The 14555-nt window shown below is 50.6% G+C and overlaps 1 protein-coding gene across 2 annotated transcripts in view; it reads left to right on the top strand.

The window, feature by feature from the left end:
* The window catches only part of LOC140492548 (TSC22 domain family protein 4-like), a 108806-nt gene extending 95630 nt beyond the window's left edge, over positions 1-13176 (top strand). Inside the window, exon 4 of one of the 2 annotated variants that reach the window (XM_072591490.1) lies at positions 10586-13176. In XM_072591490.1, the coding sequence (XP_072447591.1) occupies positions 10586-11040 (455 nt within the window). In that variant the 3' untranslated portion in view covers positions 11041-13176. The remainder of the gene's footprint in view (positions 1-10585) is intronic. The other variant, XM_072591491.1, reaches the window with a different exon arrangement.
* Positions 13177-14555: the final 1379 nt, after the last annotated feature.

Here is a 14555-nt window from a genome sequence, read left to right as displayed (position 1 = left end):
CACTCTCTCTGTGTCCCTGTTTATACACACTCTCTCTCTCTCTCTCTCCCCCAGCTTATACACTCTCTCTCTCTCCCCCTGCTTATACACACTCTCTCTCTCCCTGCTTATACACTCTCTCTCTCTCTCTCTCTCTCTCTCTCTCTCTCTCTCTCTCTCTCTCCCTGTTTATACACACTCTCTCTCTCTCTCTCTCTCTCCCTGCTTATGCACACTCTCTCGCTCTCTCCCTGGTTATACACACTCTCTCTCTCTCTCTCTCTCTCCCTGCTTATGCACACTCTCTCGCTCTCTCCCTGGTTATACACACTCTCTCTCTCTCTCTCTCTCTCCCTGCTTATGCACTCTCTCTCTCTCTCACCCTGCTTATACACTCTCTCTCTCCCTGTTTATACAAACTCTCTCTCTCTCCCTGCTTATACACACTCACTCTCTCTCCCTGCTTATACACTCTCTCTCTCTCTCTCTCTCTGTCTCCCTGCTTATACACTCTCTCTCTCTCTCTCTCCCTGCTTATACACTCTCTCCCTGTTTATGCACACTCTCTCTCTCCCTGTTTATGCACACTCTCTCTCTCTCCCTGCTTATACACTCTCTCTCTCTCTCCCCCTGCTTATACACTCTCTCTCTCCCTGCTTATACACTCTCTCTCTTTCTCTCTCCCTGTTTATGCACACTCTCTCTCCCTGTTTATGCACACACTCTCTCTCTCCCTGCTTATACACTCTCTCTCTCTCCCTGCTTATACACTCTCTCTCTCTCCCTGTTTATACACACTCTCTCTCTCTCCCACCCTGCTTATACACTCTCTCTCTCTCCCTGCTTATACACTCTCTCTCTCCCTGCTTATGCACACTCTCTCGCTCTCTCCCTGTTTATGCACACTCTCTCCCTGTATATGCACAATCTCTCTCTCCCTGGTTATACATACTCTCTCTCTCTCTCCCTGCTTATACACTCTCTCTCTCTCTCCCTGCTTATACACTCTCTCTCTCTCCCTGCTTATACACACTCTCTCTCTCCCTGCTTATACACAAACTCTCTCTCTCTCTCTCCCTGCTTATGCACACTCTCTCTCTCTCTCCCTGTTTATGCACACTCTCTCCCTGTATATGCACAATCTCTCTCTCCCTGGTTATACATACTCTCTCTCTCTCTCTCCCTGCTTATACACTCTCTCTCTCTCCCTGCTTATACACTCTCTCTCTCTCCCTGCTTATACACACTCTCTCTCTCCCTGTTTATACACACTCTCTCTCTCTCTCCCTGCTTATACACACTCTCTCTTTCTCTCTCCCTGCTTATACACTCTCTTTCTCCCTGCTTATACACTCTCTCTCTCCCTGTTTATACACACTCTCTCTCTCTCTCCCTGCTTATACACTCTCTCTCTCTCCCTGCTTATACACTCTCTCTCTCTCTCCCTGCTTATACACTCTCTCTCTCTCCCTGTTTATACACACTCTCTCTCTCCCTGCCTATACACACTCTCTCGCTCTCTCCCTGTTTATGCACTCTCTCTCCCTGTATATGCACAATCTCTCTCTCCCTGGTTATACATACTCACTCTCTCTCTCCCTGCTTATACACTCTCTCTCTCCCTGCTTATACACACTCTCTCTTTCTCTCTCCCTGTTTATGCACACTGTCTCTACTGTTTATGCACACTCTCTCTCTCTCCCTGCTTATACACTCTCTCTCTCTCCCTGTTTATACACACTCTCTCTCTCTCTCTCCCTGCTTATACACTCTCTCTCTCTCTCTCCCTGCTTATACACTCTCTCTCTCTCTCCCTGTTTATACACACTCTCTCTCTCCCTGCTTATACACACTCTCTCTCTCTCTCTCTCTCTCCCTGTATATGCACAATCTCTCTCTCCCTGGTTATACATACTCTCACTCTCTCTCCCTGCTTATACACTCTCTCTCTCTCTCTCCCCCTGCTTATACACACTCTCTCTCTCTCTCTCTCTCTCCCTGTATATGCACAATCTCTCTCTCCCTGGTTATACATACTCTCTCTCTCTCTCCCTGCTTATACACTCTCTCTCTCTCTCTCCCCCTGCTTATACACACTCTCTCTCTCTCTCCCTGCTTATGCACACTCTCTCTCTCCCTGCTTATAAACACTTTCTCTCTCTCCCTGCTTATACACACTCTCTCTCTCCCCCTGCTTATACACTCTCTCTCTCTCTCTCTCTCTCCCTGCTTATAAACACTTTCTCTCTCTCCCTGCTTATACACACTCTCTCTCTCCCCCTGCTTATACACACTCTCTCTCTCCCCCTGCTTATACACTCTCTCTCTCTCTCTCTCCCTGCTTATGCACATTCTCCTCTCCGTGTTTATACACTCGCTCTCTCTCTCTCTCTCTCTCTCTCCCCCTGCTTATGCACTCTCTCTCTCTCTCTCCCTGCTTATCCACTCTCTCTCTCTCCCTGCTTATACACTCGCTCTCTCTCTCTCTCCCCCTGCTTATGCACTCTATCTCTCTCTCCCCCTGCTTATACACTCTCTCTCTCTCTCCCTGCTTATGCACATTCTCCTCTCCGTGTTTATACACTCGCTCTCTCTCTCTCTCTCTCTCTCTCCCTGCTTATGCACACTCTCTCCCTGCTTATACACTCTCTCTCTCCCTGCTTATAAACACTTTCTCTCTCTCTCTCTCTCTCTCCCTGCTTATGCACATTCTCCTCTCCGTGTTTATACACTCGCTCTCTCTCTCTCTCTCTCTCTCTCCCCCTGCTTATGCACTCTCTCTCTCTCTCTCTCCCTGCTTATCCACTCTCTCTCTCTCCCTGCTTATACACTCGCTCTCTCTCTCTCTCCCCCTGCTTATGCACTCTATCTCTCTCTCTCCCTGCTTATACACTCTCTCTCTCTCTCTCTCCCTGCTTATGCACATTCTCCTCTCCGTGTTTATACACTCGCGCTCTCTCTCTCTCTCTCTCTCCCCCCCTGCTTATGCACTCTCTCTCTCTCTCTCCCTGCTTATGCACACTCTCTCTCTCCCTGCTTATACACACTCTCTCCCTGCTTATAAACACTTTCTCTCTCTCCCTGCTTATACACACTCTCTCTCTCTCTCCCTGCTTATGCACACTCTCTCTCTCCCTGCTTATAAACACTTTCTCTCTCTCCCTGCTTATAAACACTTTCTCTCTCCCCCTGCTTATACACACTCTCTCTCTCTCTCTCTCTCCCTGCTTATGCACACTCTCTCTCTCTCTCTCTCCCTGCTTATGCACATTCTCCTCTCCGTGTTTATACACTCGCTCTCTCTCTCTCTCTCTCTCTCCCCCTGCTTATGCACTCTCTCTCTCTCTCCCTGCTTATACACTCGCTCTCTCTCTCTCTCCCCCTGCTTATGCACTCTCTCTCTCTCCCTGCTTATCCACACTCTCTCTCTCCCTGCTTATACACGCTCTCTCTCTCTCCCTGTTTATACACTCTCTCTCTCTCCCTGCTTAAACACTCCCTCTCTCCCTGCTTATACTCTCTCTCACTCTCTCTCTCTCTGTCTCCCTACTTATACACTCTCTCTCTCTCTCCCTGCTTATACACGCTCTCTCTCTCTCCCTGTTTATACACTCTCTCTCTCTCCCTGCTTAAACACTCCCTCTCTCCCTGCTTATACTCTCTCTCACTCTCTCTCTCTCTGTCTCCCTACTTATACACTCTCTCTCTCTCTCTCCCTGCTTATACACTCTCTCTGTGTCCCTGTTTATACACACTCTCTCTCTCTTCCCCCAGCTTATACACTCTCTCTCTCTCCCCCTGCTTATACACTCTGTCTCTCTCTCCCTGCTTATAAACTCTCTCTCTCTCTCTCTCTCTCTCTCTCCCTACTTATACACTCTCTCTCTCTCTCCCCCTGCTTATACACACTCTCTCTCTCCCTGCTTATACACTCTCTCTCTCTCTCTCTGTCTCCCTACTTATACTCTCTCTCTCTCTCCCCCTGCTTATACACTCTCTCTCTCTCTGTCTCCCTACTTATACACTCTCTCTCTCTCTCTCCCTGCTTATACACACTCTCTCTCTCTCTCCCTGCTTATGCACACTCTCTCTCTCTCTCTCTCTGTCTCCCTACTTATACTCTCTCTCTCTCCCCCTGCTTATACACTCTCTCTCTCTCTGTCTCCCTACTTATACACTCTCTCTCTCTCTCTCCCTGCTCAAACACTCCCTCTCTCCCTGCTTATACTCTCTTTTTCTCTCTCTCTCTCTCCCCCAGCTTATACACACTCTCTCTCTCCCCCCGCTTATACACACTCTCTCTCTCTCTCTCCCCCAGCTTATACACTCTCTCTCTCTCCCCCTGCTTATACACACTCTCTCTCTCCCTGCTTATACTCTCTCTCTCTCTCTCTCTCTCTCTGTCTCCCTACTTATACTCTCTCTCTCTCCCCCTGCTTATACACTCTCTCTCTCCCTGCTTATACACACACTCTCTCTCTCTCTCTCTCTCTGTCTCCCTACTTATACTCTCTCTCTCTCCCCCTGCTTATACACTCTCTCTCTCCCTGCTTATACACTCTCTCTCTCTCTCTCTGTCTCCCTGCTTATACACTCTCTCTCTCTGTCTCCCTACTTATACACTCTCTCTCTCTCTCTCTCTCTCTCTCCCTGCTTATACACACTCTCTCTCTCCCCCTGCTTATACACTCTCTCTCTCTCCCCCAGCTTATACACTCTCTCTGTGTCCCTGTTTATACACACTCTCTCTCTCTCTCTCCCCCAGCTTATACACTCTCTCTCTCTCTCTCTCTCCCTGCTTATACACTCTCTCTGTGTCCCTGTTTATACACACTCTCTCTCTCTCTCTCCCCCAGCTTATACACTCTCTCTCTCTCTCTCCCTGCTTATACACTCTCTCTCTCTCTCCCTGCTTATACACTCTCTCTCTCCCTGCTTATACACTCTGTCTCCCTGCTTACACACACACTCTCTCTTTCCTTGCTTATGCACACTCTCTCTCTCTGCCTGCTGACACACTCTCCCTCTCTCTCTCCCCCTGCTTATACACACTCTCTCTCTCTCCCCCTGCTTATACACACTCTCTGTGTCCCTGTTTATACACTCTCTCTCTCCCTGCTTATACACACTCTCTCTCTCTCTCCCTGCTTATGCACACTCTCTCTCTCCCTGCTTATACACTCTCTCTCTCTCCCTGCTTATACTCTCTCTCTCTCTCTCTCTCTCTCTCCCTGCTTATGCACATTCTCCTCTCCGTGTTTATACACTCGCTCTCTCTCTCTCTCTCTCTCTCTCCCTGCTTATGCACACTCTCTCCCTGCTTATACTCTCTCTCTCTCCCTGCTTATAAACACTTTCTCTCTCTCTCTCTCTCTCTCCCTGCTTATGCACATTCTCCTCTCCGTGTTTATACACTCGCTCTCTCTCTCTCTCTCTCTCTCTCTCTCCCCCTGCTTATGCACTCTCTCTCTCTCTCTCTCCCTGCTTATCCACTCTCTCTCTCTCCCTGCTTATACACTCGCTCTCTCTCTCTCTCCCCCTGCTTATGCACATTCTCCTCTCCGTGTTTATACACTCGCGCTCTCTCTCTCTCTCTCTCTCTCCCCCCCTGCTTATGCACTCTCTCTCTCTCTCTCCCTGCTTATGCACACTCTCTCTCTCCCTGCTTATACACACTCTCTCCCTGCTTATAAACACTTTCTCTCTCTCCCTGCTTATACACACTCTCTCTCTCTCTCCCTGCTTATGCACACTCTCTCTCTCTCTCCCTGCTTATACACTCTCTCTCTCTCCCTGCTTATAAACACTTTCTCTCTCTCCCTGCTTATAAACACTTTCTCTCTCCCCCTGCTTATACACACTCTCTCTCTCTCTCTCTCTCCCTGCTTATGCACACTCTCTCTCTCTCTCTCTCTCCCTGCTTATGCACATTCTCCTCTCCGTGTTTATACACTCGCTCTCTCTCTCTCTCTCTCTCTCCCCCTGCTTATGCACTCTCTCTCTCTCTCCCTGCTTATACACTCGCTCTCTCTCTCTCTCCCCCTGCTTATGCACTCTCTCTCTCTCCCTGCTTATCCACACTCTCTCTCTCCCTGCTTATACACGCTCTCTCTCTCTCCCTGTTTATACACTCTCTCTCTCTCCCTGCTTAAACACTCCCTCTCTCCCTGCTTATACTCTCTCTCACTCTCTCTCTCTCTGTCTCCCTACTTATACACTCTCTCTCTCTCTCCCTGCTTATACACGCTCTCTCTCTCTCCCTGTTTATACACTCTCTCTCTCTCCCTGCTTAAACACTCCCTCTCTCCCTGCTTATACTCTCTCTCACTCTCTCTCTCTCTGTCTCCCTACTTATACACTCTCTCTCTCTCTCTCCCTGCTTATACACTCTCTCTGTGTCCCTGTTTATACACACTCTCTCTCTCTTCCCCCAGCTTATACACTCTCTCTCTCTCCCCCTGCTTATACACTCTGTCTCTCTCTCCCTGCTTATAAACTCTCTCTCTCTCTCTCTCTCTCTCTCTCCCTACTTATACACTCTCTCTCTCTCTCCCCCTGCTTATACACTCTCTCTCTCTCTCTCTGTCTCCCTACTTATACTCTCTCTCTCTCCCCCTGCTTATACACTCTCTCTCTCTCTGTCTCCCTACTTATACACTCTCTCTCTCTCTCTCCCTGCTTATACACACTCTCTCTCTCTCTCCCTGCTTATGCACACTCTCTCTCTCTCTCTCTCTCTCTCTGTCTCCCTACTTATACTCTCTCTCTCTCCCCCTGCTTATACACTCTCTCTCTCTCTGTCTCCCTACTTATACACTCTCTCTCTCTCTCTCCCTGCTCAAACACTCCCTCTCTCCCTGCTTATACTCTCTTTTTCTCTCTCTCTCTCTCCCCCAGCTTATACACTCTCTCTCTCTCCCCCTGCTTATACACACTCTCTCTCTCTCTCTCCCCCAGCTTATACACTCTCTCTCTCTCCCCCTGCTTATACACACTCTCTCTCTCCCTGCTTATACTCTCTCTCTCTCTCTCTCTCTCTGTCTCCCTACTTATACTCTCTCTCTCTCCCCCTGCTTATACACTCTCTCTCTCCCTGCTTATACACACACTCTCTCTCTCTCTCTCTCTCTCTGTCTCCCTACTTATACTCTCTCTCTCTCCCCCTGCTTATACACTCTCTCTCTCCCTGCTTATACACTCTCTCTCTCTCTCTCTGTCTCCCTGCTTATACACTCTCTCTCTCTGTCTCCCTACTTATACACTCTCTCTCTCTCTCTCTCTCTCTCCCTGCTTATACACACTCTCTCTGTCCCCCTGCTTATACACTCTCTCTCTCTGTCTCCCTACTTATACACTCTCTCTCTCTCCCCCAGCTTATACACTCTCTCTCTCTCTCTCCCTGCTTATACACTCTCTCTGTGTCCCTGTTTATACACACTCTCTCTCTCTCTCCCCCAGCTTATACACTCTCTCTCTCTTCCCCCAGCTTATACACTCTCTCTCTCTCTCTCTGTCTCCCTGCTTATACACTCTCTCTGTGTCCCTGTTTATACACTCTCTCTCTCTCTCTCTCTCTGTCTCCCTACTTATACTCTCTCTCTCTCCCCCTGCTTATACACTCTCTCTCTCCCTGCTTATACACACTCTCTCTCTCTCTCTCTCTGTCTCCCTGCTTATACACACTCTCTCTCTCTCCCCCTGCTTATACACTCTCTCTCTCCCCCAGCTTATACACTCTCTCTCTCTCTCTCCCTGCTTATACACTCTCTCTGTGTCCCTGTTTATACACACTCTCTCTCTCTCTCTCCCCCAGCTTATACACTCTCTCTCTCTCCCCCAGCTTATACACTCTCTCTCTCTCTCCCTGCTTATACACTCTCTCTCTCCCTGCCTATACACTCTGTCTCCCTGCTTACACACACACTCTCTCTTTCCTTGCTTATGCACACTCTCTCTCTCTGCCTGCTGACACACTCTCCCTCTCTCTCTCCCCCTGCTTATACACACTCTCTCTCTCTCTCTCTCCCCCTGCTTATACACTCTCTCTGTGTCCCTGTTTATACACTCTCTCTCTCCCTGCTTATACACACTCTCTCTCTCTCTCCCTGCTTATGCACACTCTCTCTCTCTCTCCCTGCTTATGCACACTCTCTCTCTCCCTGCTTATACACTCTCTCTCTCTCCCTGCTTATAAACACTTTCTCTCTCTCCCTGCTTATACACACTCTCTCTCTCCCCCTGCTTATACTCTCTCTCTCTCTCTCTCTCTCCCTGCTTATGCACATTCTCCTCTCCGTGTTTATACACTCGCTCTCTCTCTCTCTCTCTCTCTCTCTCCCTGCTTATACACTCTCTCTCTCCCTGCTTATAAACACTTTCTCTCTCTCTCTCTCTCTCTCCCTGCTTATGCACATTCTCCTCTCCGTGTTTATACACTCGCTCTCTCTCTCTCTCTCTCTCTCTCTCTCTCTCTCCCCCTGCTTATGCACACTCTCTCTCTCCCTGCTTATACACGCTCTCTCTCTCCCTGTTTATACACTCTCTCTCTCTCTCCCTGCTTAAACACTCCCTCTCTCTCTGCTTATACTCTCTTTCTCTCTCTCTCTGTCTCCCTACTTATACACTCTCTCTCTCTCTGTCTCCCTGCTTATACACTCTCTCTGTGTCCCTGTTTATACACACTCTCTCTCTCTCTCTCTCCCCCAGCTTATACACTCTCTCTCTCTCTCCCCCTGCTTATACACACTCTCTCTCTCCCTGCTTATACACTCTCTCTCTCTCTCTCTCTCTCTCTCTCTCTCTCTCTCTCTGTCTCCCTACTTATACTCTCTCTCTCTCTCCCTGCTTATACACACTCTCTCTCTCCCTGCTTATACACTCTCTCTCTCTCTCTCTCTCTGTCTCCCTACTTATACTCTCTCTCCCCCTGCTTATACACTCTCTCTCTCCCTGCTTATACACACTCTCTCTCTCTCTCTCTCTGTCTCCCTGCTTATACACTCTCTCTGTCTCCCTACTTATACACACTCTCTCTCTCTCTCTCTCTGTCTCCCTACTTATACACTCTCTCTGTGTCCCTGTTTATACACACTCTCTCTCTCCCCCCCAGCTTATACACTCTCTCTCTCTCTCTCTCCCCCTGCTTACACACTCTCTCTGTGTCCCTGTTTATACACACTCTCTCTCTCTCTCTCCCAGCTTATACACTCTCTCTGTGTCCCTGTTTATACACACTCTCTCTCTCTCTCCCCCAGCTTATACACTCTGTCTCTCTCTCCCCCTGCTTATATACACTCTCTCTCTCCCCCTGCTTATACACTCTCTCTCCCCCAGCTTATACACTCTGTCTCTCTCTCCCCCTGCTTATACTCTCTCTCTCTCTCCCTGCTTATACACTCTCTCTCCCCCTGCTTATACACTCTCTCTCCCCCTGCTTATACACTCTCTCTCTCCCTGCTTATACACTCTCTCTCTCCCTGCTTATACACTCTCTCTCTCTCCCTGGTTATACACTCTCTCTCTCTCCCTGCTTATACACTCTCTCTCTCCCTGCTTATACACTCTCTCTCTCTCCCTGCTTATACACTCTCTCTCTCTCCCTGCTTATACACTCTGTCTCCCTGCTTACACACACACTCTCTCTTTCCTTGCTTATGCACACTCTCTCTCTCTGCCTGCTTACACACTCTCCCTCTCTCTCTCCCCCTGCTTATACACACTCTCTCTCTCTCTCTCTCTCTCTCTCCCTGCTTATACACTCTCTCTCTCTCTCTCTCTCTCTCTCTCTCTCCCCCTGCTTGCACACAGTTGGTCCTGATGACCACGACACACCAATCAGGAGAGAGAACTGAAGAGACTCCCCCTTAGACAACGCAAGGCCTTAATCGAGTGAAGCCTCTTTGCACTTCCTAACACTGATCCAAGTTTTCCAAAATACCCAAAACAGTACAGGCCTCGTGAGCTGGGGAGCGCCCATTCAGCCTGGCTTTGTGAGGCTTGGCGTTAGTTGTCAGTGCCCGGCCAGCCCTCGAGAAGGTGGGGCTGTGCCCGTCACCTTCATCCACTCTTTCAGGTGGCTCCTCCCCCTGTAGCCGTTTGGCAGAGCAGGGTGTAACACTTGGCTGTTTCACGGGGCAGACTCTGTGGCTGTAGAGTCACGTATAGTCCCAGGCTGGGGCAAGGTGACAAATATCCCTCCCCCGAAAGGGGTGGCAGGTAAGTTGTGATGTGAAGCATTTGAATTGTCAATCACAGTGTGCTAGTTAGTGTGCTAGTTAGTGTGCTATTTAGTGTTCTAGTTAGTGCGCTAGTTGGTGCACTAGTTAGTGCACTAGTGCGCTAGCTAGTCTGCTAGTTAGTGCGTGAGTTCGTGTGCTAGTGTGTTTGTTAGTGTGCTAGTGAGTGCACTAGTTAGTGTGCTAGTTAGTGCAGCTGTAGTGTTGCAGGTTTCAGGAAGAGGGTTAAAGAGCACTACCAATGGTCAAGTGTTTGAATGTTCCAAATTGCGTTTCTGCTCTCTGCAATGTTTTCGTTGAGAATCTCTTGTTTGCTTTTCCCGTTCTGTGCTCCCTCCCCCACCCCTCCCCGTTCCCCGTTGCCCGGGCAGGACTTGGTGAAGAGCCACCTGATGTACGCAGTGCGCGAAGAGGTGGAGGTGCTGAAGGAGCAGATCAAGGAACTGATCGATCGCAACAGCCTGCTGGAGCGGGAGAACGCCCTGTTAAAGTCACTGGCCAAGCCGGAGCAGCTCTCTCAGCTCCAGGCCCAGCTCCGGAGTCCAGCCAGCACCGCCAGTGGGTCATCAGGCTCCTCACCTCCCACCAGCACTGCCTGAGGTTGGAGGGGGAGGTGGCACAGCGCAGCCGAGTGCTCAGTACTGGGCGGGTGGGGGGGGAGAGGGGTGGTCCTGTTCCTAACCCCCCCCCCCCTCCTCACCACCACTCCCCCCCCCACCTTCAAAAAAAAACACTACGCACTAGAGCACGTCAAACTGCTGGGCAGGGGGAGGATCATGTGCTGACACTCCAGCCCGGGAGGCCACAGGATGCAAAGTATTTCTAAACGGACTGATGGATGTGATGCTGCTAACCCTGGCATTCGCTGCCTTTTTAATAAGACTGTGTGTGGGGCACGGTGGGGACGTCAGACTGGCTGCTTTCTCTTGCAAGGCGGCTCAAGGCCAGGGCGGAGGTTGTGGAATGAGGTGAGCTCCTCTTCAACCCCTGCACTGCTGCTTGTCTGTCTACACTCACTCACTCACTCGCTCGTGCTCTCTCTTTCTCGCTCTCTTTCTCTCACGATTGCTTTCATTTCCTGTCTTTCACCCAGGCTCTCTCTCCTCCCTTGTTCCTCACTCCCACCTTCCCTAAGATGGGAATCCATTGAGTGAGCATGTTCATGGAGATGGGATATGGAAGCAGTGTTTGGTTGGGATGAATAAGAGAGGGAGCGTGGGTGGGTGTTGGGATGTGAAATCCTTCCCCCCCCCCCCCACATTGCCCTCCGCCCTCAAGTTGTTTGGGTACAGTCACCCCTAGCTTCCCCCCCCCCCCCACCACCTCCTGCTGGCCTCACGTCGATGTACAGGATTCCCACTGAGCGGGTTGGATAGAGAGAGAGCCTCTGCACACACTGCTTTTGTTATTGTTTGTTAAAATTGATCAAGCAGCAGCGCCAGCCAATTGCTTCCTCAAAACGCCTGACAAAACGTTTTTCCACCAGCCTGGCCCCACCTTGAGGAGGGGTCTGAGCCCCACCCAGGACCCTTGTCAAGCGGAGGAAGCTGGTGACCCACCAGCTAGCACGCTCATGGGGGGCGTCCACACCAATCTTTGGGCCCCATTTAGCCCACCCCAGGAAGAGTGGCAACAGATTGGAGCTGGGTTTGGAGAGCAGGGACCTTCCTGTTCCTGGATTGTCTCTGAGCCTTGACCTGCTCTTCCCGTCACCAATGGACGCCCTCTGGGCGGTCAGGGAGTGAGAGAGATGGCTCCACTCTGATCCACCTCTGCCAGGGTCACCAGAGGTCAGCTCTAGCTTCCTCTGTCCGGTAATGGAAAGGCCACACATGAGCCTGGGGAGAGAGTGGGCACTGGCACAGAGACTTAACAGAGTCTGGGGGTGGGGGGGATCTGTACGTCAAGGTCATGGATATCTGCAGAGAGGGGGGAGGTCAGTCAAAAGGCCTGGCTTCGAGGGTCTCTGGAGGTGGGAATGAGATTAAAACATCCCCACTCCGTCTCACCCCCACCAGTTTGAGAGATGAAACAACACCAGCTTTACTCAACTCCATTACTATCTCTCTCTCTCTCTTTCTCTGTCTCTCTCTCTCTTTCTCCTCTGTCTGTCTCTCCCTCTCTCCTCTCTCTCTCCCTCTCTCTGTCTCTCTCTCTCCCTCTCTCTGTCTCTCTCTCTCTCTCTGTCTCCCTCTCTCCTTCTCTGTCTCTCTCTCTCTTTCTCTCTCTCTCTCCCTTTCTCTGTCTCTCCCTCCCTCTGTCTCTCTCTCTCTCTCTCTCTCTCTCTCTTTGTCTAGTTTACATACCTACAGCCTTTATTGACTGAGGGATCAGTGAATGAGGCGATGCAATCCATTGTGTTCTCGAGGAGTGTGGTTTTTGACCTTTCCTCAGCTTCAATTGGGGCTTATCCGTTTTGAATAATCACTGGTTCGATTCCGTGGGGCGAGAGCATGAAACCGGGCGACAGAAGATAAGCTTTGTAATATTTACAAGTGGTGCATTTAGTTTCGGAGATCACCCCAAACTTTTCTTTTCAAATGAGGAGGGAAAGGAGCCAAGGGCTCCTCACAGGGATGCTTCAAAATTTGAACCCGACTATGGTCACTCGGTGAGAGACTGGTGCTGTGGCTCCCCCTGCAGTGTGCGCTCAGTCGGGGCGTGGAATCCCAAGCTTAGGGCTTCGTGCTGGAAAGGAGGACTCGCTCAGAGAGAGTAGTCATGTGTTCGATTGGTTGGGGGAGCTGGCTCGGAGGGATGAAGGCAACACGTGAGTGGTGCTAGGAGTGGGTTGGGGGGGCTGGTGACAGAAGAAGCAAGGTTAAGGGTGAACGGGGAGAATGCCCAGCCACATGTCTGAGGCTCCACAGGTTCAGTAACTCCTGCAGCTGAGCAGGGTGAACCAGTGACTGGGTTTGATACTGGGAGGGAGGGGGGTAAGGACAATTCAGTCACTGCCCTGGCTGGTATGTGGGTGGGGGGGGAAAAGGGGGGAGAGCTGCACTGTGCCAGAACATTGTCTGCGGATCGTCCCGCTACACCACGGACGATCGCCCTCGGGTGCAGAGGAAGGGGAGGACGGAGATCTGTCTGCTCAGAGTTTGGGAGCCGAGGGGAGGAGACGCAGCCACCAGCGCACGTGTGTGAGAGACCGAAAGATTCAGCTCTGAGCTGCCCCTTGGTGCTATTTGACAGTGGAAGGAGGGAGCTCCCTCCACCCACCACCAACCCCTCCCGAAATCATCCTGCCGTTGAGTTTTCGAGAGTCCCGTGGGTGCTTGTGTCGATCAGCAGGGAGTGGGCATTTTATTCAGCCCAGCAGTAATGGCTTGCTGTACCCTGCAGTGACATCCAACCTGGATGGAGCTGGGGCAGAGATTCCTTTGTTAAAAATAAGCCTGCCCGCAGCTCTGCTGACTAATCGATTTGATTGATTGTTGGGAGTGAGGGTTATGAAGATTGTCACCTGTCTGTACCATGATTTCTGCTCGCTCTGTGGGGGGTGGGGGGGGGCGGGGGGGGGGGGGGGGGGGGGGGTGATCTCACCGAATGGTACCGCGCTGTATCTAACCCCATGTGCACAGCACCATCTTTATTTGCTCCGCCAACTTATCGTTTTGGGTTTTTTTTCTATGACAAAAAAAAATCTCGTAATTAAAATTGAAAAGCACAATGCAAGGGCTGGCTGGTGCAGAGTGTGGTGTTTATCGCGTGGGGTGTGGAATCGATGGTCCTGCTCGTTTTCACATAGAAACTAGGAGCAGGAGGAGGCCACTCGGCCCCTCTGAGTCTGCTCCTCCATTCCAGCTGATCATCCCACTCAGTCCCCTGTTCCCTGGTGCATCTCCCATACCCCTTTGATCCCTTTAGACCTCAGAACTACATCTAACTCCTTGCAAAGATTCGGCGTTTTGGCGTCAACCCCTTCCTGTGGCAAAAAATTCCCACAGGCCTCCCCACTCTCTCGGGAAAGACATTTCTCTCTCTCTCTCTCAGGTCTATCCCGTTTCCTTAGACTGCGACCCCCCGGTCATCGGGAAGACCCTTCCTGAGTTTCCCCCATCTAGTCTTGTTCGAATTTTATAGATTTCTATGAGATCTCTTCCCCCACTCCCATTCTTCCAAAATGCTACTGAATGTAACCCAAACCGATCCAATCTCTCTTCATCTGTCAGTCCTGCCATTCCCAGGGATCAGTCTGGGAAACCCTCACTGCACTCCCTCCATCACCAGGACACCCTTCCTCAAATAAGGAGACTGCAACAGCGCACGGGACTCCAGGAAGGGTCTCTCCAAGGCCACTGTATAATGGCAGCAAGACACCCCTGCTCCCACACTCCA

This window comes from Chiloscyllium punctatum, chromosome 21 (genome assembly GCF_047496795.1).
Source record: "Chiloscyllium punctatum isolate Juve2018m chromosome 21, sChiPun1.3, whole genome shotgun sequence".
NCBI lineage: Eukaryota > Metazoa > Chordata > Chondrichthyes > Orectolobiformes > Hemiscylliidae > Chiloscyllium > Chiloscyllium punctatum.
This window is presented reverse-complemented; position numbering and strand designations above follow the sequence as displayed.